At 36.4% G+C, this 23,575-nt stretch overlaps 3 protein-coding genes and 1 pseudogene across 3 annotated transcripts; 2 read left to right on the top strand and 2 right to left on the bottom strand.

Annotated features, from left to right (window-relative positions):
- The first annotated feature begins 4,845 nt into the window (after nucleotides 1–4,845).
- On the top strand, nucleotides 4,846–7,146 carry LOC114539596. Its single transcript, XM_028560232.1, has 5 exons — nucleotides 4,846–5,267; nucleotides 5,392–5,547; nucleotides 5,622–5,752; nucleotides 5,898–6,092; nucleotides 6,176–7,146. Exons 1-5 carry the CDS (start codon nucleotides 4,846–4,848, stop codon nucleotides 7,078–7,080), a joined length of 1,809 nt encoding a protein of 602 aa, XP_028416033.1. The 3' UTR covers nucleotides 7,081–7,146.
- Nucleotides 7,147–7,454: 308 nt separating this feature from the next.
- On the bottom strand, nucleotides 7,455–9,139 carry LOC114539595. Its single transcript, XM_028560231.1, has 2 exons — nucleotides 9,136–9,139; nucleotides 7,455–8,563 (listed from the first exon to the last, which is right to left on the bottom strand). Exons 1-2 carry the CDS (start codon nucleotides 9,137–9,139, stop codon nucleotides 7,455–7,457), a joined length of 1,113 nt encoding a protein of 370 aa, XP_028416032.1.
- A 4,357-nt stretch (nucleotides 9,140–13,496) lies between these two features.
- On the top strand, nucleotides 13,497–23,388 carry LOC114539585 (annotated as a pseudogene).
- On the bottom strand, nucleotides 13,792–16,997 carry LOC114539586. Its single transcript, XM_028560226.1, has 9 exons — nucleotides 16,651–16,997; nucleotides 16,513–16,554; nucleotides 15,998–16,087; nucleotides 15,852–15,920; nucleotides 15,458–15,549; nucleotides 15,245–15,374; nucleotides 15,097–15,141; nucleotides 14,904–14,980; nucleotides 13,792–14,767 (listed from the first exon to the last, which is right to left on the bottom strand). The coding sequence occupies exons 1-9, from the start codon at nucleotides 16,765–16,767 to the stop codon at nucleotides 14,335–14,337; spliced, it is 1,095 nt and encodes a 364-aa protein (XP_028416027.1). The 5' UTR covers nucleotides 16,768–16,997; the 3' UTR covers nucleotides 13,792–14,334.
- Nucleotides 23,389–23,575: the final 187 nt, after the last annotated feature.

Raw genomic sequence — 23,575 nt, 5'->3', positions numbered from 1 at the left:
GATTTTACCTATTCGATTGTGTTTTTCCGTATTCTCTTTATTTTTTACTCAAAGTACTTTTGTTTAGGTGTTGGATCAGTGTGTCTCGGCCTTAAGAAATGACAGCAGTAAAAAGCTTTCTTCGTTTCAGTTTAAAGATTTTTGTGCACAATACTGCATAATGTAACCTGCGAGCATGCCTAGTATTTGGTTCCTATCCAAGTGTGGACACTTGCCTGAGTATAATGACTTCACTTTAATTAGCTTTTTGAATGAGTGCCTAGTTTCTCTACGACGATTGTGTTTGTCTAAGAGTTCGCGAAGGGGAAAAATTACTTACAGAAACTTTACTTCGCTGCAACAGGCGCAAAACCGTCTAATTTGTATACTTATATATATGCGCAGTATACATATTCTATACCTATACAGTTATTTGATTTTCATCAAAGCTACTCAAAAATTAGTGTATATTATAAAATACATTTTAATCAAACTAAATGTTTCACTGATCAAAGCTTCCTCATGTACAGAGGAAAACTATAACGGGCGAGAATGCATGGTCCTGATAATATATTTGCCACTTAAATGTCGGTGAGAAAAAAAAGCAAAGAGGCCAAAAGCGATCGCTATATGCGTGAATCTGTAAAATATAATTATTATGCACTCCTGCTGCTAAAATGTCGAATTTTTTTAATTTGACGATGCATCATACTTACTGAGTTTATACGAGATTCTAGCTAATTCAAAGACAACAAAAGTGATTCATTCATTGCCCATTCCTTTCTTACGGAGAACATTTACTTCATGAAAATAACAAAAATATCCAAACACAGTTGAGGGGAAAGAGTATACGTCCATATCTTATATATATAAACACAAAATTTTCCTTTTTACCTTTATCGTCCATATACTATGATTAAATGGCTAGCACTGGCTTTATCTCTTACTTGACTGCGGTCGCTATATCTTTCAATACCCGCGTGTATAGATACACAAGTCTTTCAGGTACACATGTCCTTAACATTTCCGACAATGTCGCTTCATTGTACACTAGAGAGCTGCATATCGAGAGAGCAGCCAATTTTCATAGCTATGCAATATTTTGCCAGTAATAATAATACGCAGTATTTCTACGCACCGAATAACATTTCATTTCAATTTAGACGTCTGTTCATCAATTATATGAAAATTAATAATTTTATTAAGCTTGTTGACGGAATTTGAGATAGAAATCGAAATTTTTTCGATTTTTATACAATCATTAAAATTAATATTGATCCTGTTATCACCGGCGACGGCTCGATGACCAGAAAATCCCAATCATCACGCAAAAGCCATCTAATCTCATAAACTATAGTTGTAATTGACACGAAACAGCAAGGGCATTGGGTAAACCTCTTGGCTCTTCCCCCTGCACAACTATCAAAAGGTACAAACAATAGGAATCACCAATCACGTGGACAGGGATTATCGACCACGTGGACTGGGTACATGTAAGATATTCGCATGAATGTCGATCATGTGAATAGGGATCGGTTGTAAATTAACAATAATAATCAGTGACGTTCCTTCCGTTGGCGGCCATAGCTATTAACGATTTGTCTTTAACCCTAAGTCTGCCGGTATAAAAAAACATGCCGGCTATAGATCTTAAAGTATATACTGCTTATAGCATGCTAAGATGTTTTTCTTCTGAATAACGATTAACATATAAAGTGATGATTAAGGTGCTTTTAGTTTAATAATTAATCTACGCTAGGTTACCATCATAATTGCACACCCATGCAATATACTGACGTCATGATATCACTATTGGTTTTCAACATGTGATATAAATGCTTCCTTGCCTAACTGATTTCACCCACATACACACACAGGAACATTGATAGTCTATGCCACATGAAAATAATTTTGCAAATCTTCACTGAAGGAAAATAAGTGGACAGAATACTTATTTGAAAGTAGCAATATTGGTAAAGTAAATTGTGTATCCCCAGTGATGTATGCAAATAATTTTTTATTATGTATTTTGTGTTTGTCTGAGAAAAGTAACCGCATGGAAACATTTTTGAGTTGTGATTAGGTATAATTGTGGCCATAATGCAAGGCCAGTGGTTAAAATGCGTTCAAGTTTTTATATGAACGTTCTCGGCATGTATTATCATATATTTCCGGCAATGAATGTAGCTATAATGATTGTACTTATAATGATTATAATTAAATCTACTGTATAACACAAAAACGTCCTAGAAGTGCGACAATCATACCTGTTCAATACAGGGCGGTACAAACGGGGGAAAATGCAACTTACAATTTTTAGAAGTTGTATGTAACATCTTGTTTATAAAAAACACTGTCCCTCATCCAAGAAAAATCAGTGCTCTCCCCCAGCTCAAAAATTCTGCGTACGGCCTTGCTATTCTATTGTGCTTTTTCCTATTTTTATTGTTTTTATTATTTGGTGTTAAATATCAGACAGTGTCTTGGGCCTACTGGTTAAGCATAGCATATCCTAAGACCATCAAGTCCGAATTTCTCAAGATGCTACTTACATATTACTATCATTTTCGAATGAGATACACAAGTCACACATGCGCTTATTTACGCGAAGTAAAATAGCGCTTGTCCCGCAAACTAAAAGCGGAATTAACGAACCGTAGCATAAGCATATTGACTGGCTGTTCGATAATTTATTCGGAATTTCCGAAGGCACACGAAGTGTCTAAGTGAAAACACTGGAACGCGTTCATTTCGAAACGCGTTCAGAATGCGTTGGTCGCATTACGTTACTTCTGATCAGTACTGTACCTTATCTAGAATTGGAGAAGTGAAATGGGCAAAATTTGAGTCTTTTTTTAACCACATCATTTTTAATCACAGTGACATTTTGAAACCTCGTGTTTGGTTAACTAAGGGCAATGTTAAGTTTATGTTGAAAACACAAGACAGGGTAAAGTATTTCTAACCACCAGTAACAACATATATGTCTATAGGTTCTGTTGCATATGAAAAATTGGTGTAAGCACTTACTAAGAAAAGGCTAGTAAAGGCTGTTAAACAAGCATCATCTGTGGCCCAAACCAGCTGCTTGGAAGGATACCACTCAGTTGCTAATCAGTTTGCCCAAAAATGACCCATTACTCATACACTGGAATGCTTTGCAGGTAGATTACATATAGCAAATTGCTAACAGAAGAAATTTTGGAGTGAAGCAAGACTTTGTAAGTCATAAAAAATTTACTTACTCGAATAAGATTAATGCAACGAAGATGTCACCAGATGTATTGTCAGCTCATTTGTAGTGCGATGTGGCTGTTCCTAATTAAGTTCCTTTCCTTAGACACTTCTTTAGCATATATTGAGCAAATTTATGAAACCATGACAAGTACTCCAAGAAAAGAACTGCATGTTCTGTCCATGTCATGAACTGTCCACCTACATGCTCAGGTAAAATTAGTTGCATTTTTTTAATCATTCAGTAAATAAAATAATTCAAAAATTCTTTTTAGATCAAGAACTGCAGGCTTTGTTGAGCAAAAAGTCTAAAGGACAGGCTGCAAGAAAACCACCAACATGCAAGACTTGTGGAAACCCAATGAAAGGTCACAAGAAGGTGGATTGTCGTGTAAATAGTTTGGACTATTTTGTAAATATTTTGACCACAGTTTTAATCATACAGTCACCATTTCATTTACACAGCGTCTTTTCATCCTATGTGAAGACTGCATTCACCTCCCTTACCCTATTTATGTCCTCGTCATCTTCAAAGCCAGTGTAGTCGCGGTCATCTGTGTTGGGAAATGTCGAGCGTATCCTTTTGTAGCAGCAACACGGTAGTTGGATGTGTCGTGAGCTGCCAGTGAAATCCCACACCAAACGCACCAGTTGCCTGTATGACACCGCTCGTAAGAACCTGCAAAGATATACATATATAAATTGTCAGCAAATATTTACAGGACAAAAGTGTGGTTTACATTTAACGTTTAAAACTTACTCCGCTCTTGTCTTTTGACCTTCTCGAAACACAGAACTATAATTCCTGTGCCCTTTTGCCTTTAATCCCAACGACGCAATTTCCAAAACCCATGCATTTAGACACACGTCGTTAAAACCCGGGTGATCAACAATGAATTTTTGATGGCCTTCGTTTTCATGTTCATACAACTTATCCCTGCACTGACTTATTTCCATAAAAAAGCGACACTCTTCAGGATTCACAATCATGTCGTGGGAACAATTGCCACATTCGCACCTTGCAAACAAGAAAAGGCTTAAATAATGTTTGTTCTGCTGTATATAATTATAACAATTATACATACACTTACCAAGAAGTGACGTCCACTTGTGCTTCAAAACGTATTCGCGTATACGAGCTATTTTTACATGGGTAAAATCATGTCCAGAAAAATTTACACTTTTTGATGACAGATTTTCGTCACAGTGGCACTTTAAAAAAATGAAATAGATTTAGTAAAAGGCATGCCAAAAAGTTATCTATCTTATGTTTTTCCTTTGTAGTTGTGCCAGTGCGTTATGCCAGAAAAAACATTTGTAAAATTAAATTATGTGATGAAGTAAATGCGTCAGAGTGCGGTTTCCGAACCGGGACTATAAGTACATATAATGGCCGAACTATTTCGGTAGCTATAAAGTATTGATTGTTGAGTATGGCGTTGTTAAAATCGTTGTAAAATATTAATTGAAAACCCAACGTGTTAGTTGTGAATCAGCGTGTGCAGACAAATTCGCTGAACGAATACAATGAATTCTGCGACAACAATGTGTTGTTTTATTTTTTACTTACATTCTCCTCTTTCACAAATACCATAATGCTTTGCGCTTTGGGGGGACTGCGATGTAAACAAAATGGGGGACAGACAGAAAATATCAATTGCGAAGCTTGTAAACTCGTTAAAGACGTTCAAGGACATTGCACAACTGTCGAAAACAAAATTAAAACATATCGCTAAGAGTTTGGACATTGACGTTGAAAAGTCGTTTGGAAAGAAAGCCATACTTAATCTTGTCTGTAATGGTTTAAACATATCAACTTCGTCTTCGAGTTCGTCTGTGCCGTTGCCCCAACCTGCTGAAGACCAAATCTTACCGTCGATAAGGCTGCTACAGAAACTAAAAAACTGGAGCAAGAGTCTCACCGGGTTACCGCAAGTTGTGGACGAGTCCATGGTAAAGACCTTTTTAGTTGGAGCGGGTTATACCAAAGCGGACGTCAAGAAATACAAAACCCTTCGTGCTTGGGAGCACAAACAAGGAGTTCACTCTTTAAAGTAAGTATTTACAACAACATATCTAGTGCACAATATTTGTCTGTAGCAGAAACATTTTTTCCTAAAAATTTATACCTATATAAATATTAATATATTTCCGTTTTGCTGTTTTGCTGTAAATTAGGGTTCATTCATTACCAGAGTTTGAAAATATGTGGGTCCTAAGAGGTTGTTGCAACCCATCATTCTCCACCGATCCAGAAGAAATGAAGACAATGTATGTTGTCATGCACATGGAGACCAGCAAGCCATTATTTGCATATTGTACCTGCACAGTTGGGTAAGCTATTTTTGCAAATTTGGTGTGATGGTAGTAAGTGTGATGGTAGTAAGCGTGTTTTTTCCATCATAAAGTTTGCGAGGTAATTGCAGCCATGTTGGTGCTTTGTTGTTTGTCTTGGCTGACATTATTGCAGAAGGAAAAGTGCAAATCCCTTCAGACCCTACTTGTACCGACTTGCCTTGCTCATGGACAGAACCTAAAGGTAAAATAATCATACATAATCTAACATGTCAGCACTGAAATAGAATACGATATTTCTGCACATTTTTCTTTGTAGAATCATCTTAAGAATTTTTGCTATCAGCTGCCTGTGAATTATTGTGGAATAATCTTTGCTCTTTTTCCAGGTGCCAAAGTAAAACCAGCAATGGTTGAAAATATAAATATTTACAAAGCTAAAGTGGGAGAGCAACCACCTGAAAATAAATTCCGACCATCTCCTGCAATAACAGAGGATTTGTACAAAAACAGTGATGAAAATCCCCTAACAAAGGAAGAACGAAAATCAAACTTGAGGCAGGCAATTCTAGAAGCAAATATGGGTAAACCAATGCCTCCATAGTTTACCTGTTATCCAAGGTGGAAAATGATTCTGCCCAACCTGCATCTGAGTGTAATCTACCAGATGTTTATATTTGTGAGAATTATAATGCAAGTTTAGCTATTTGTTGTGATATTGAAGTACAGACTAGCTCATATGCAAATGCTGACAATAATGAAATTGAAGAAATCTTAGAACATAATCCTGGTAATACAGTTTGCTTGCAAGAAATTCGAGAAAGAGCAGAAAATGTTTTGAGTGAAATATGTGTAAGCCAGGAGGAAGTTGGTTCAATAGAACGGGAAACCAGAGGCCAGCACAAAAATCCACTGTGGTTTACACACCGCATGCCAAGGATAACTGCATCAAAGTGTAAGCGGGCAATTCAAAAAGTGACTACAAGTCCCACTAAAGCATTGCGTGACATATTGGGCTACAACAAGCTCATCCAAACATCATACATGCAAGATGGAAAGGATTCAGAACACAAAATTATAGAAATGTATGAACAAAGAAACAATGTCAATGTCCAACCATGTGGATTTTTCATATCTGTCACCCATCCGTTTCTTGGTGCAACACCAGATTGTTTGGTTGGGGATGAGGGTATAATTGAAGTAAAAAAGATCCACCCACACACTGCAGAATCCTTACTGGATGCCCTCAAAAGGCAATGTATATTAAAGGAAACAGGTAATCAAATCTCATTTAATAACAATCACCCCTACTATTACCAAATTCAACAACAGCTGTTTTGTTCAAGAAGGTTATGGGCTGATTTTGTTGCTTCAGATGGAAAGGCTATATTTGTTCTGAACACTGCTTACTGCCAGAAATTTTGGGAACAGCAACTACCCAGGCTTAGGAAATTTTATTATGCCATTATTTTATTGGAGCTTGCATATCCTCGGGTTAAGTTTGGACACAGTAGAATTGGTAAACTTGGAATTACATATGAATCTCTCAGCACTGTTGTAAGAGAGGAATAATTATTATACAAATACCATTGAATTATTAGGGCTGCCCCAAGGGTTTCTAAATGTAATAAAGTAATGTAATACTATATCAAGTGCTCACTGATAGTACCACATATATATGTGCAGCAAAATTTACAATAACCCACTGGTAATATTAATGAAATGCATTAATAATTTATTTATCCATTGTTGAAAACTTTAAATAGTTGAATTGTACATATAGTTTACTTATACTGTAATTTATTGTACAGACAAATAATATGTTAGGGAAATATATATCAAAGTATGATTCTGAAATGTTTGATATTGAAAAGCTTTGTTTCCAATGCTCTATTCAATATTTAATTAACTGTCAACCTATTGTAGTATTGGGGACTGGAAATTAACTAAATAGGCACAAAAATAAATATTTGTAAAGTAAATATTTGCTCAGCTAAGTGTGTCATAGTCAAAGGTATTTCAGTTCGAAGAATACGATAAATCTTGATTCTCTGTATTGCCCTCTCCACATGTATTCGTGCAACTGCTATATTTTCTGACCTTCTACTTTCAACTGCCCTCATTTGTGAGCGGTCTTTCCCCTTAAAATCTGGGATGATAACTTTAACACTTGGAACACTTAAGACATCATCTATGTCAAATCCTCTATCAGCCATTATCTCATCCCCCTCTTTCATTGCATCTAGTAAATCATTACAGTTTGATGTAATATGTTTGTCCGAAGTGCGCCCACCCCAAGCTCGAGAAACATAAACAACTGCTGCATGTGTGTCAATTTCAACTAAAAACTTGAATGTTGTGTGCCCTTTATAATTGGAATATATTTCTTTGCATGTTTGCAATGATGATGGTTTCTCTGTAAAAATTTCTGTACAATCAATGATAATCTTCACATTTGGAAAATTGGAAAAGTGCTTGGCCTTTCCTTCATCCAGGGATTCTGGCATTTGGCAGAGGTCTTTTAATTCAAAGTACAATAAATTGATCCAAGTAGTGAATATTTTGCTAATATTGCCTTCACTGAGCATAAAACGCGATGCCAAGTCAGTCAAGGTGAGCCCAAGTCTGAGGCGAATCAGAACCATAAAAAATTCCTCCTCAAGTGATAACTTGCTTGGGGCCCCTCTCTTTCTTTCTGTTACATTTACCTTGCGTAACAAATCAGATCCCCTCCAGTTTCTCTTGTTTACTAAAGCACACTCCAGGTACTGAAACAAAGCACTGAAAGAACCATAATTAGGAAATCCAGTCCAAAACTGAAAGCTAGAATCATCATGCTTCAATTGGGCTAAAATGAGGCATCGTGAGCGAAGATTTTTGTTTTCTTCTTCAAGTTTCTGTACTGTACTTTCTAAGTCATTGATATGCTTTAAGGTTTCTGAATCAAAGTTTAGGTTGTCTGGATAAGCCTGTGTTCTACAATAATCATGTGCTTTCAGAGGATGGCTTGAAGGAAGGCATACTCCCCAAACATTGTGCCTTCCAAAGTTATCATCTTGTGGTTACCTTTAAGCCTCCCTTTTCGAGTGGGTACCTAAGTTAAAATATAAAGGATTTTAACAATTGCTGCACAGTGCGCAAATGTTGAATGTTACAGAACAGGTTATGAATTATTAAAATTCACAACTGGTTTTTAAAAAGCGTATCTAATTGGTCTATGGATAAAAAGATGCCAATGAAACCTTTGAGGAAAAGATAAATCAGAAGGAAGTTTAGACAGGCTTACCGGCATTCTTCGTTGCCTCTTCAGCTTCGGTTCTGTAATAACTTCCAATGCTGTATCTTTGGTGGCACTGTTGTTCGTGGTCCTTGGAGTTGTTTGTGCCAAGTGAGAGTGTTCAAAAATCGAAAAAATAAAATTTCGACTGGTTCTTTCATCTGACTTGACGCCGTCAGCGAAATGAGAAGAACACAGTCGTGTGTTTTCAGAAGGGACAAAATCACGCCTAATTCTAGCCAGCCAGCTCTTTCTCCTAGTTTTCTCTTTAGGAATTCTGTAGAATTGTAGTTCAGGGTTTTTCGTTCGGTTATTTGAACATCCAGGAGCACAACAATAGTCTTTTTTACCCATTATTAACAATGTAAAATTGTAAACAAATGGTACAAAGGAAATATTTTTTAAATAACCCCCCAAAGCGCAAAGCATTATGGTATTTGTGAAAGAGGAGAATAGCGTGGTTACAATGACCGGATATTTGTTAAACTAGACGTTACTATCGCGAGGGGAGTGCTGCCAGGCGCAAAAAGCATTTTGTACAAACAACGATCGGTGATTACTTTAGCAAAGACACGGTTAATGAACATGCTGAATTTCATCCTGTTATTTGCCTTTTGGTTGCTTTTACACGACAATTTTTTTCTCCTGTTGTATGTAAAGTAGATGAGTTATGAATGTCTTTTATAATTTGCTTCAATGAGCAACCATAATGTTTTGTGCTTGAATACGCTCAATATCACATGCGTATCAAGATAAGAAATTTGTCAAAAACTATTTGACCGCGCAAAAGCAGCCTTAATCAAGTGAACTAGACCAGCAAGCATTATAAAACCAATTCAACATGAATCACATTGAATTGTTTTTATTTACATGATTGCTCTGATGGAGGCTTGCAGTTTACAGCCGATATTTAAGTTGTATTTAAAGAATTTTACCGCTTTAAAGTGTATATGCAAGGAAAAATGAAAAAATTAAAATTATGAAATTCCGAAAGACTTTACTGCCCTTGACTCGGTAAAAATTTTTTTTTGTTGTAAAAGCGTTGCTAAAGTCTTCAAAACGGCCTAAAACTTACGAGAATTACGCGTTTTTTCAATCGTAAACTGTTGAAAGACTGGTACCGAGAGTTTCGGACTTGTGACGTATGCAGTGTGACACAGCAATAAAGCTTGGCTATAAGAAAACAACAAAACATCACTGATCGCGAGACAGTGGCTTGTCTTTTTTGTTGCATTTGTGCGAAATGTCGGATAACGAAAGCTTTGAATCACAGACAGATACAGAACAGTCGACAGATAGCGAAGACGTTGCTGAACGCCTGAACAGTCGTCTGTTGTACAGCCCTATCGTCTGTTGTACAGCTGCCGAAAAGTTTGATGCGTATAACACGCAATCCACCTTCGCGCTTTATGTGGTTAAATATGACAGACGAACTGAGGTTCTTTGGCCTACGTATGGCATATATCAATTTTCAATTTTTCTCATTCGTTTTGTCATAATAAGAAACAGTATAAATCAAAACTATCTGCCTGGTTTCTATGTAAATGCCGTTATTGTACATGGCCTATCCACGCCTGTTGCAAAGCATATATGATTTCATTAGTGATAAGGAATTAAATTTCTGTTTGTCTTCTCTGTAACCGGCTAAATTTTTAGTATAAGTGCGTACCTATATTGGCGCGACAACCACGATTTGCGAGTAAGGAATAAATTACGCGTAAATAGGATACCAATACAGCACATCTAATCACCACAAATAGACGAAAACAGGACAGGTCAAAAGACTGAAACGGCAGACAAACAGGCTATAAATCTACCTAGGTTCACAATATAACATATAGCCTAGTATAAAAAGTTTGTTGAATCAACGAAATGAAGTCCATCCGGTACTCCAATATTAATTACGGATTATAAATATAACCAGAGAGGTGCTGAAATCACCTAACGCTCGCCTGCACTGTTTGTCTAGAATAAGGCTAAACTCTGTATGAAAGGTATCTGTATGAAGCACAAATTACCGATCTTTTCATTACAAATTACAAAGCTAAAATCCGCGTTGGAAGGTAATATTAAGCACAAACTTCAGATATTAGTTGTGACCTCAGAATTACTGGCCAAAACTGGCCGCGGAATTACATTAGTTTTATTTGTGACCAATATTTCTTCCGTTTCTCGCAATCCGCGCACGCGATATCAACTTGTAAGTTAACGGACCAGGCAAAAGTCCCTGCTTTAAGCCGGGCGCACACACAACGATTTTACGGTAGTTCATAGTTGGTCCATTCAGGTTTAGACATATAGGCAGCCCTTGCCCAGACATGTTTTCCTTCTCGCGGCGCTCGCGCCTCGCGCGTGTATAGATCGCCAGTCGCCACATTTTGATGAAAACATCCATCTAGACAATCTAGACAGGAATCGGCAGACTAAAATCTTCGTGTGTGCGCCTAGCTTTATGAAATAAACAAGATTGGATTTTTATATCTACACAAAAAAGGATTATGCATCAAACAACGAAAAAGTATGTACATAAATCTTATTGGTAGTTCAAAGGGTCCTGTCTACAATTTAACTGGCTTTAATAATATATTTGCATGTGTATCTACATAAATAATATGCAAATATATGATGTCACATGCGTTGCCATTTGCCTTTGCATTCCGAGCCTATTGGCTTTCTACTTTTAATACTTATGTGCTAAAGCTTGTAATTGCGAATTATCTGACAATATTCTTTAAACTTTAACGTTGGACTATGTTTTATATATTTTCACTCCCTGAATGATTTCTATATTAAGCGATTGAATTTTGATACGGTATGTCACAACACAATCTCATAATTTATAATTGTACATGTACAATACAAACAAATGGTAGCATACAGGTGAAAATATTTGAAAGTTTCTCATTTGGCTTAGGGTTGTACAAATACTTTCGTTAAATATGATTCAGCTACAACTTTGAACTAAAAAAAAAACAGGGCTACACATTAGCCCTGAAAATCGTAATCAGCGTGATAACTCTGGATATAACTCTAACATTAACCTTATCATGATGCTAATAAGCTTAACATTTGCCTTATCATTTGATAATTTTGAGCAAAGCTCTCTTTATTATTGTATAAATGTGTACCAAATGGCACTGAATAGTCACAATGCATATCGATGACTTATATTTATGATGATTCCTCTGATGTAAAGCCATAATATTTAAAAAATATAGCATCTTAACATTGACCTTATCATTATGCTAATTAGCTTAACATTCACCTTATCATTTGATAATTTTGAACAAAATTCCCATTATTTTTGTGTAAATGTGTACTAAATGTCACCATATAGTCACAAGACATATCGATGAGCTATATTTATGATGAATCTTCTGATGCAAAGCCATAATATTTAAAAAATATAGCATCTTAACATTGACCTTATCATTATGGTAATTAGCTTAACATTCACCTTATCATTTGATAATTTTGAGCAAAACTCTCTTTATTATTGTATAAATGTGTATCAAATGGCACTAAATAGTCACAATGCATATTGATGACTTATATTGATAATGATTCCTCTGATGTAAAGCCAAAGTATAGAAAAAATATAGCATTTTAACATTGACCTTATCATTATATTTTGTTGTATAATTTTCACTCCCCCCTGGTAAATGGTTCTTTTGCAACAAATAGACTCCTTAAGTAGATAAGTTGAAAATAATTGGAAAATAAAAATGGCATCTTAACATTCTACTTATCATGTAGTGTGGACGCGGACGGGGACAGTGACGGGGACGGGGACGGGGACGGGGACGGGGACGGGGACGGGGACGGGGACGGGGACGGGGACGGGACGGGACGGGACGGGGACGGGGACGGGGACGGGGACGGGGACGGGGACGGGGACGGGGACGGGGACGGGGACGGGGACGGGGACGGGGACGCGGACGCAGACGGGGACGCGGACGCGGACGCCAAGACTATAGCAATAGCTCTCTTGCACTAAAGTGCAGGCGAGCTAAAAACTGTTCTAGTAGATGCACAACGAAAATACCCACAGTTCAAATGTAGCTAGTTAGAAAGCTAGAATTTGGCGAAAGGAAGTACAACTGCGCAGCGTCAATTTATATACTAATATGCGGCGGCTTATAAAGCGACTAAAAAGTAAAAATTGATGTATTTTGATATGATTCTCTTCACTTGACCAATAAACTGCATCTACAAGACGCATATTTCTTTGGGAGCTCATCAAATTGCAAAAATATTGCGATTTTATGTGGTAGACGCTGCAATGTTTATAGTTGTTTATAGTATTTCTAAATAGGAAGAGCGCACTGTGTCACACTGCATACGTCATCACGACCTTTTGGCCGCGCGAGGAATTTCAACAGTTTTTATTTTCATAGCCCAACTTTAAACCTAAATTTTTCTTACTTCTAGTCCGAATTTGTCGACAATGTTGGTATTTTTATGATCGGAAAAGAACAAATTTTCATAAAATACAAAAAACCCGAAATCGAAATTTTCATTGCATATACACTTTAAACTTGGAATGTTTTTAAATAGATCAGTTTCAAAACTTAAATAGTTTATCATGTACTCTACTGATCGCCAGAATAGCATAATAGCAGCATATACATATATTCAATTTAGTTTCAAGTGGGATTTGTTTAGAGGTTGCTTTAACAACAGGGGCGGATCTAGGGTAAGTCCAGTCAGTCGGAGCAGGGTTTGGCAGTGTCAATTACCGGAGAAGACCCGCACGAGAAGACCCAATTACACGAGAGAGCCCCGGCCATATATGGAGTGATACATAGAGGAGTGATATGCAATGCCGCCATTATTGAGTAAAAATCTGTTTTCTAATTCAACATGTCGGACCATTTTAAAGATATTTAAAAAGTGAGATCTATATGACAAGTTGGCTTAAGGAAGGATTGGGAGTTTAAGCATTGCCAATAGAAAATGTCTGAGACTACTAAGGAAAAATACAGCGCAGATCGTGTAAGTAAAAAATATATATTAAAACTATATAATTGTGAATATTTTACATGTGATTTATATAGATGTGAATATTATAAATGGACAACAATGTTCAACTAAATACTAGCATATATTTACAAACAAATTTTAAGTTGATATTTTCAAAGACAATGAAAATTTCCCTTGGGCTTTAGCAAAGTCCAATTGAAATGTTTCATAAGGACATAGGTGAAAGAAGATTCTGATAAATTTGTGGAGTTGTCAGTATATTATGTACACAATGACCATCAAGGGTGTCTAAAGCCGGTTTTCCACTAGCGATATTATTCGTGCGAATCGACATTTTACATTTGTTCCAGAGCTCTTAACTGCAACCATCTGGAACAAATTGCTCAAATACAAAGGAATAAAGTCGCTTCGCAAAAATATTGCTAGTGGAAAACCGGCTTAACAGTGGCAGCTATCTGTGAAAATATCAGCCTGGTATTATGTTCAACAGATATTATGAAACATGATGTTTTCTTAAAGGTTTATGCCATATATAGTCCTGATGTAATTACTTCCAACTTTATTAATTAGCTTTCTTTAATGCACTCTTTACTGCAGAATCCTGGATATTCAAGAGTTGAGTAAAATTTTCTGAACTCGCCAAATTTACCATTTCCAATAAAGCCATACATTTCTTTAAATGACATGCCACATTGAAAACAAGTTTTTATTTCATACATTTTGTAATTCTCCTCTTTGAATTCTTTTGATGATGAATTCCATTCCCACACACTGTTTAACCAGGCGAAGTGAGTGGTGCGTCTAAAAGAGTCTCTTCCCACTATCTGTCTAAATCGCTTACAAACCAAGCTAATTGTTAAGAATCCTTTATCACCTTCCTTTAATACTTCTTTAAAGACAGACTCTAAGCCATCATCTGATAGAGACAGAATATTTCTAACCTTTGCTTTAAGTGTGTATGTGGCATGGTCATCCTCATTGCAATGTTCAGTTTGTTTCCTAAAAGCAATTGGTACTTGTAAATGAATTGTCTTTTACTAGCTACCCAAAATTTAGAGTATGTGTTAGTGAGAATAGTTCTCAACAAATTCCATTATGTCAACAATAGATTTTAAGTGACATCCATTTAACTGACCTTATTGGTATTTGGAAGTTTTTTTCAGGATTTGCTAGGCGAACAGCCATGTATTTTCTTAAACATGGTATGTCTTCCTTTAGGTAAAAATGCAATATGATTTATCATAAATTTAAACATATTAAAATACAGCAGGGGTTTTTCTGTGGTTTAAATAATGTAGTTACCAGAAATTGTACTTCGATATAATTACCTGTGTAAAGTTCACATCCAAACCATTGACCATATAATCAGCTACCTAACAACAAAATATGCCGCTAGACATTACAGTAATTGAAGCAATGGGAAAAACATAACTATAATATATTAGATAATTTATATCAAATGTATTTTTCACTTACCATGCATACAAAAACCCCACATGAACTTCCATCAAGCTGTCTGGGTTCAAATTTTGTGGAGTTATCAAAATATTTAACATCTGGTGGACTCATTTCTGGGCATATTGCCTGAAGGTGTGCTATCAGTAATCTATAAGTTGAGTGAATGTTAAGTAATACATCCATGTCAAAACATTTTTTAACACCTAATTTATCTGTCCATTGAAGGCCTACCTAATTTTTTTGTGGAAATTTCTCTCTTCTCTTAACATTGCCATAGCCATAGGGTCATAAAGAAATATGGTACATGAAGTAAAGTCCACTACCTATAAGGATTTATTTAGAACAACAGTCCAGAAGTGAAAAGTATTGCCTAAAACGTAAATTTATTGAGTTGAATTTATTTTTTTAGGAACCTGACTAAATAAAATATTCGTTTTCTAAATTTTTGAAACAGAGGCATATACTGTATGTATATTGTATTCTATCGCAGGTTCTATGCGGTTCTATCGCAGCTCAAAAGGCACTTGTTTTTAAATGAAGTCTTTATGTTTACTACTTTCCATTACAAAATTATAAAAAACCCTGGGTTTTTTGCTATTATACTCGCATTTAAAAAATGACTTACCCCAAGACTCCAGTGATTATTGTCCCAATTTATTGGTATGAAGCACAGGTCTGCTTTAAAGAATGGGTTCTGAAAGATCCCACACAGAAATCAGCGTTGAGCAACATACAGTATAAAGCATTATTTTGAAAGAAACGAATCCATACCTTTTGAATCCATTTCGTTATGGAATGGACGCCATATTTACATAGTTTTGTGTACATGAAGCTGCTCATGACTGCTACACGATTGGTACCCTAGTAAAGATAAATATTTAGCTGATTAATATATATCACAAAATAAGGAATACCAAGTGATCTTATTTAAATATAGAGGATATAGCACGGATTTTATGTTCGAGTAGCAAAAACAATCTCACGAGTGAGCGCACCGAACGAGTGAGAAATTGTTTTTGACACGAGTGCCATATCTTCAAGCGAACCGTATAATGTTCTGTTTATTATATGGATTTAAGCGAAAAATATTTTGAATGTTATTCCTCAATCCTCAGCGTGACATACGAAAAATACGCGCACCTGGTCCCTGATGTAGTGGCGTATGAGCGTTCCACTAGTGTTTTAGTTCCCAGTAAACTACCCTTGTTCATATAATAAACTGTTAAGAACACTATCTGCGGTTGTTATTCTAGTTTCAGTACAGACAGTAGTTTACTTTCCCCTACCTGAGATTTTCTTTGTACATCGATTAGAAAATTGTTTATTATCTAAATTTCAATGGAAAAATACATGTTTATTCATGATGTGAGTTACTGTAGCTATGTGGGTTCTCGGAATTCTATATCAATTACACCAGTGATTACCTTATCATTTAGCCATCCTTCGTTATACGTTTCTCCATGTTTGGTTGCGTATTGTTCAAGCAATGTTTTTTCATAGTCGGAAGGCGCTTGGTCAAGCAGCTTGATGTCGTAATACATTAACGGCGTTCCGTTGATGTGTGATACAATGTGATGTAGCTGATGTCCCTTGCGCAAATCCCAATACCAATAGTCTATCGTATATACTAAAGCATAATCACAATGTATATTATATTAACGACGAAATGCTATACTATATATCCGTACCAAAATGAAGATTTAAATTCCTTATCTTCCAGCTCGAAGTAGTTTAGCAGCATATTTTCCACCGTTTGAAGACATTTTTCTCTACTTGGCAGGTTTAATACTGTGAAGGCAACATCCTGGTGCTCGTTATGTTTTCCACAACTTCGGCATACTAACTGCACCCTTTCAACTCCACGACAGGCACTGATTTTTAAATGAAATGGATGTTTTATATCGATGCCATGCGATATCAATAGATCGGAACATTTATAATTGAGTCAAGCAACAGATAGGTATTATACTAAATTAATTGTATATAATATTTACCTGCTTACCTGCAGGACCACCAATGAGAACCAATGAGCGTTTAGTTGATATCTCAAAAAAGATTACGTTTCCTTAGCTTAGGCGGAGTGACCCTCGGATAGTTTTCTCAAAATTCCGTATGAATTCCTGTTTTATTTCGCTAATTTGAAGGCTTTCGATGTTGTTTAAAAACATGGAAACTGCAGGATAATGTAGTTTAATCATCGGTAATTATTAGGTTGTAGTTTTTGTGGCGTTTCTTCAAGTAATTTTTTAGATAATTATACATTTACGAAGGTATATCTGTCATATTTTGATAAACTCTTTCCTATCTTGTCATAATATATGGACGAAATAAACAACGTAAGCGCGACACGCGCGCGAGTATCACACGCGCAAGTCAAAGTCTGGGCTGCCTATGGTATAAGATGTTAAAAAATTGAGTTAATAATATTTGGGAACAATTCTGAGAGCCTAATTCGAGGTACCGCTCACTGCGTCCTAAGAACGCAGATATCTTACACAGAATCTTCACCACGTCTCTCACATCTAGAATTACAAATTTTAAGTGAAATGCTGTGAGTGAATACACGTAGTACTTCCAGATAGTAATGGCAATATTGCGCGTCAAAAACTTGATCTTGTTTACACAATGATAAACTATACAATATTATATCGTGCATGGTTGTGCTGAATGCTGATGACAATATTTTCTACCGACTTGAGATCGCGAATATTACGCACTCGTATAGGATGAAACCGCAGTACTATGGTACGTGTGCTCAAAAAATCATCCTGACCAACAAAAATCGATGAAATCGAGATGCATGTCAAGAATATAAGGTTAAATATTCATTTATTTTCAGTGACCTATACATTGATAACATCGTCGTCGTGCCCCCGTCCTACATGCTTAAGGTCCTTTTTGGAATGCTGCAAGAGAAGCTAATATCAGCATTTTATTATTGATCGAAACATGTATAATGTCTTAATGACGGCCATGCTAGCTGAATAAAATTGTGTATAAGTCATGAACAAAGCAGAAGCATTGTGCGGTCCTCGTGTATTACACGCGTAGCACTGTGTGGACATAAAATGCAAGTCCACATTATGGAAAAATTCTTGTACAAGTTACCTGTGCTGGTAAACGCTAGTGCACTTGCTATCGTGCTTGCTATCGTGCTATCGCAATGGTTCCATTCGACCGACTCGAATAATAAACATTTTACTTGTTAAATCTCTGTTCTTGCAGTGCGTGAAAATGAGAGCTTTTCATATTGACCCTATAATTATTTTTGCGATGTGAAAAGAATAAATTTAATTTCCACGAGGATACAAGCGCAGTTAATGAAGTATGATGTTTCCAGCAATCTGTTTAAAATTTAAAATCTATTTTTTTCCACAACGCTATATCTTGTCACAGCATGGTAGAAGATAATTGGCGAATGACAAATGCATTTGACAATAGGTGTCCGCTGATGAATATTGAATATTTAACCAAGATTACAAAGATTTTTATCTAACTAATTCAGTGTCGATCTCTAAAGAATGTAGATGCTTAGATATCGTCGCTCTTCTGAATATTATTGCAGGATAATCTTTTGAAGGTAGGGAATTAACCTTCATATGTATACGCAGCAATTTTCCCCAGGACGTTAAACGAAGCTAAGAATTCATTAGAAAACAGGCAATAAGCGGCAAACTTTATTCGAAGCATTATCGTGCATTCATGGTAGCCCATTCGCATGCTCTCACTTTGTGCATAATTTATTTTTTCCCACAATGGCCTTATTCCACACTATATAGACGGTAGTATCACTTACACAAGAGGATATTTACCTTAACTATAGAATCGGCCAAGAACGGTTACTTGGTAATCTAGTGAGAGTGTAAACCATAACCTTAACTCCCAGTGTAGACATGGTCCCTGAAATTCGGCTAAAACTCAATGGTTCAATTCCTGCGCTCTTAAATGAATATGAGCTGGAATTTGTATCCAGGAAAATTGAGGTGTTGAGTTTATTTTTTGAATCTTCCGCGCAATTCCAAATAAATTATATTGAAATTGTGTGGCGTACATGTAATTTGTTCTGGCCAGTGAGTTTTCACTGCCACGTATGCAACATATATGTCAGACTTTACACGCATTGTGAGTTTCAGTTTGACATGTTATATATCGCACAAAACAGTGTTAAAAGTCTCACAACTGTCTCACTATTAAATAATTTATGAAAGGTCTCCCTGTTGAATGTTGAATAGTTTAGAGCGACTATTCACTGTTAGTACACATTGCATGAAGGAAACCATGCATTTAATCCATAATTCCATTTCATTTATTTCAGTGTTGCATGGAGAAAATAGTAAAACTATTTGCCTGGGATTTGTTTGTCCATAAGAACTTATGGAGGTTATTGATATGTCTACATCTGATGATGAGACTAATGACTCGGACTTGGCCACTGCTGATCCACTATTGGAGTTTGAGCAACTACAACGAAATTATGAGAAAACTGCTGATGATGATGATACCTCAAATAAACTGTAATTATTCAAATGTAAAGTTGTGAATAATATAGTGATCTTTATTATGCCCATTACCATGCTCACAATCTGTCTATATTCATTTTTTTAGAATAAACCATTGGAAAAACAAAAGAGATGAACCCAAGGGCATTGTTTTTCTTTCTCAACTACTGCTTCTTGTACAACATTGTCACATCTGTTTTAGTCCTAAACCACAAGTAAAAACAAGTCGCTGTGGAACCATGATAGTTGTCAGCACACATTGGAAGACCTGCAAGAAAAAATTTATCTGGAAAAGCCAACTTACTTTTCTAGGAAAGTTTCCAGCTGGGAATATCCTTCTTAGCTTTGCTATCCTATTTGCAGGAGCATCCCCCAGAAAAGTACTTCAGGTATTCAAGAATATGGGAGTTTTAGGCTACAATGAAGTGACATATTACTACCATCAAAGGCAATTTCTCTTCCCTTCCATTGTAATGTATTGGAATTCCTACCAGAAAAAGATCTTGGATTCTCTGAAGGGAAAAGAAGTAGTGTTAGCTGGAGATGGACGACATGACAGCATGGGGCATTTTGCAAAGTACTGCACATACACTTTGTTTTGTTGCACAGTTGGACTCATGATTCACCTAGTAGTTATTCAGGTAATTACAAAGCCAAAATATTCATAAAAGTAAATAAAACATAGGCCAATTACCGCAATGTTTCACTAAGTACACTTCTATTCCACAGGCAAACCAAGCAGGGAGTAGCACAGCAATGGAGGCTCTAGGTCACAAAAAGCTTTGTCATTTCTTCTTTCAACTGCTATCATCATAACAACATTTGTATCAAACCGTCATGCGACAATTACGAAGTGGATGAGAGAGACGTGTCCTAAAATGTGCAAGCAAGCAGTCATAAAACACTTCTTTGATTTGTGGCATATTGGGAAAAGTATTTGTTTTATTATTTTTTTAAGCTGCCCGATGTTGGTATAAACACTAAAGCATTTTAACTGCTATTTTGCAGAAATTCAAAAGATTCTGATCAAACTTGCGAAGGAAAAAGATTGTGAAGTACTTGGGAAATATAGAAAAGCATGTGTGCGGCATTTCTACTGGGCAGCTACATCTGCAGTACTGCTCAGAAATAACCTAATCAAAAACGCGTTCCGAACGCGTCCGGAACGCGTTTCAGGACTTCGATACAGTTTGAATGCTGTGTTGTCGCCGACAAGGAATGAAGTGCAGGTATGAACAAACATGCAATTGTTAAAGTGCCTATATCACTTGTGGGATCTTTACGGTTTGAATAGGGCTTGAAAAATTTGTGTATAAGTTCTACAACCTTTTTTGATATAATTAAATAGTTTCGAAAATACGTCGGTTGGGGGGACTGGGACTCAGGAATGATTTGCAAACACGCCGTCTTTTATAGTGTAAACATGAAGAGTTTCACTGGCGATATAGTTTGCGCTTTTCAAGAAAAAAAATGCGGGAACGGTGCGTTGTGTATGGCTGTAGCAACTGGGCGAGTCTTTCTCAAAATATCTTACGTTCGCAGTAAAATTACAATTGATTATAATATTTGACGAGAACTCGGTTCCTGAGTCCCAGGCCCCCGAGCATGACGGAAATTTAGGCAAATCGTCATGTTTAGATGTAAATATTTCCGAAACAATTTAACTATATCAAAAAGGGTTGTAGAACTTATACTAAAAACAAATTTTTCAAGCTCTATTCAAATCCGTAAAGATCCCACAAGTGATATAGGCACTTTAACTGAAATAGCTGAGAGCACGTGTCGACTATAATTTAGACCTTCGTTTCACAATATCGGAACCTTAATTGTTTTACATGTAAGGCACAGTATGATATGAATAAATAATATGGTAATTACCGTGACTACTGTATACACTGTTTAAATGTATACAAACTAAAAAGTAAAAACTAAAAACAATGGTTTAACTATCAAAAGTTTCTTTGATCAAAGACGGTGATAAGAGTCATCTAATTTTAACAGCGTTTTCCCAGCCAAATACTGGCTTTGGTTAAGCATAGCATATCCTAAGACCATCAAGTCCGAATTTCTCAAGATGCTACATACATATTACTATCATTTTCGAATGAGATACACAAGTCACACATGCGCTTATTTTTACGCAAAATAAAATAGCGCTTGTCCCGCAAACTTAAAGCGGAATTAACGAACCGTAGCATAAGCATATTGACTAGCTGTTCGATAATTTATTCGAAATTTCCGAAGGCACACGAAGTCTCTAAGTGAAAACACTGGAACGCGTTCATTTCGGAACGCGTTCAGAACGCGTTCGGGAACGCATTCTGAACGCGTTCGTCGCATTAGGTTACTTCTGATCAGTACTGTACCTTATCTCGAATTGGAGAAGTGAAATGGGCAAAATTTGAGTCTTTTTTTAACCACATCATTTTTAATCAAAAGCTCTTTAACAAAAGAGGCATCATCTGTGGCCCAAACCAGCTGCTTGGAAGGATACCACTCAGTTGTTAATCAGTTTGCCCAAAAATGACCCATTACTCATACACTGGAATGCTTTGCAGGTAGATTACATATAGCAAATTGCTAACAGAAGAAATTTTGGAGTGAAACAAGACTTTGTAAGTCATAAAAATTTACTTACTCGAATAAGATTAATGCAACGAAGATGTCACCAGATGTATTGTCAGCTCATTTGTAGTGCGATGTGGCTGTTCCTAATTAAGTTCCTTTCCTTAGACACTTCTTTAGCATATATTGAGCAAATTTATGAAACCATGACAAGTACTCCAAGAAAAAAACTGCATGTTCTGTCCATGTCATGAACTGTCCACCTACATGCTCAGATAAAATTAGTTGCATTTTTTTAATCATTCAGTAAATAAAATAACTCAAACATTCTTTTTAGATCAAGAACTGCAGGCTTTGTTGAGCAAAAAGTCTAAAGGACAGGCTGCAAGAAAACCACCAACATGCAAGACTTGTGGAAACCCAATGAAAGGTCACAAGAAGGTGGATTGTCGTGTAAATAGTTTGGACTATTTTGTAAATATTTTGACCACAGTTTTAATCATACAGTCACCATTTCATTTTACACCGCGTCTTTTCATCCTATGTGAAGACTGCATTCACCTCCCTTACCCTATTTATAATTATGTCCTCGTCATCTTCAAAGCCAATGTAGTCGCGGTCATCTGTGTTGGGAAAGGTCGAGCGTATCCTTTTGTAGGAGCAACACGGTAGTGGGATGTGTCGTGAGCTGCCAGTGAAATCCCACACCAAACGCACGAGTTGCCTGTATGACACCGCTCGTAAGAACCTGCAAAGATATACATATATAAATTGTCAGCAAATATTTACAGGACAAATGTGTGGTTTAAATTTAACGTTTAAAACTTACTCCGCTCTTGTCTTTTGACCTTCTCGAAACACAGAACTATAATTCCTGTGCCCTTTTGCCTTTAATCCCAACGACGCAATTTCCAAAACCCATGCATTTAGACACACGTCGTTAAAACCCGTGTGATCATTAATGAGTTTTTGATGGCCTTCGTCTTCATGCTCATGCAACTTATCCCTGCACTGACTTATTTCCATAAAAAAGCGACACTCTTCAGAATTCACAATCATGTCGAGGGAACAATTGCCACATTCGCACCTTGCAAACCAGAAAAGGCTTAAATAATGTTTGTTTTGCTGTATATAATTACTAGAAATACATGCATGCAGCAACCCCTCGCCTCGGTTAAGCGAAATTAGTTAAGCATAGGGATGCTTACATGATAGTTGGAAAATATTTTGTGGGTTGGGGTGTTTGGAGGGTACTTGGTATTGTTGGTATGTGAGAAGAGAAGTA

This window comes from Dendronephthya gigantea, unplaced genomic scaffold (assembly GCF_004324835.1).
Source record: "Dendronephthya gigantea isolate DGI-Jeju-01 unplaced genomic scaffold, DenGig_1.0 000208F, whole genome shotgun sequence".
NCBI lineage: Eukaryota > Metazoa > Cnidaria > Anthozoa > Malacalcyonacea > Nephtheidae > Dendronephthya > Dendronephthya gigantea.
Note: the sequence above shows the minus strand (reverse complement) of the source record. Positions and strands in the feature narration are given on the sequence as shown.

Bases quoted from the DNA above. Each gene is read 5' to 3' on its own strand.
- LOC114539596 (XM_028560232.1), top strand. From the start codon at position 4,846: ATGGGGGACAGACAGAAAATATCAATTGCGAAGCTTGTAAACTCGTTA. The intron at 5,268-5,391 runs GTAAGTATTTAC...GCTGTAAATTAG, and splicing joins CAAGGAGTTCACTCTTTAAA to GGTTCATTCATTACCAGAGT. The intron at 5,548-5,621 runs GTAAGCTATTTT...TCCATCATAAAG, and splicing joins TATTGTACCTGCACAGTTGG to TTTGCGAGGTAATTGCAGCC.
- LOC114539586 (XM_028560226.1), bottom strand. From the start codon at position 16,767: ATGTATTACGACATCAAGCTGCTTGACCAAGCGCCTTCCGACTATGAA. The intron at 15,142-15,244 runs GTAAGTGAAAAA...TTTTGTTGTTAG, and splicing joins GTGGGGTTTTTGTATGCATG to GTAGCTGATTATATGGTCAA. The intron at 14,768-14,903 runs GTCAGTTAAATG...AATTGCTTTTAG, and splicing joins AACTTCCAAATACCAATAAG to GAAACAAACTGAACATTGCA.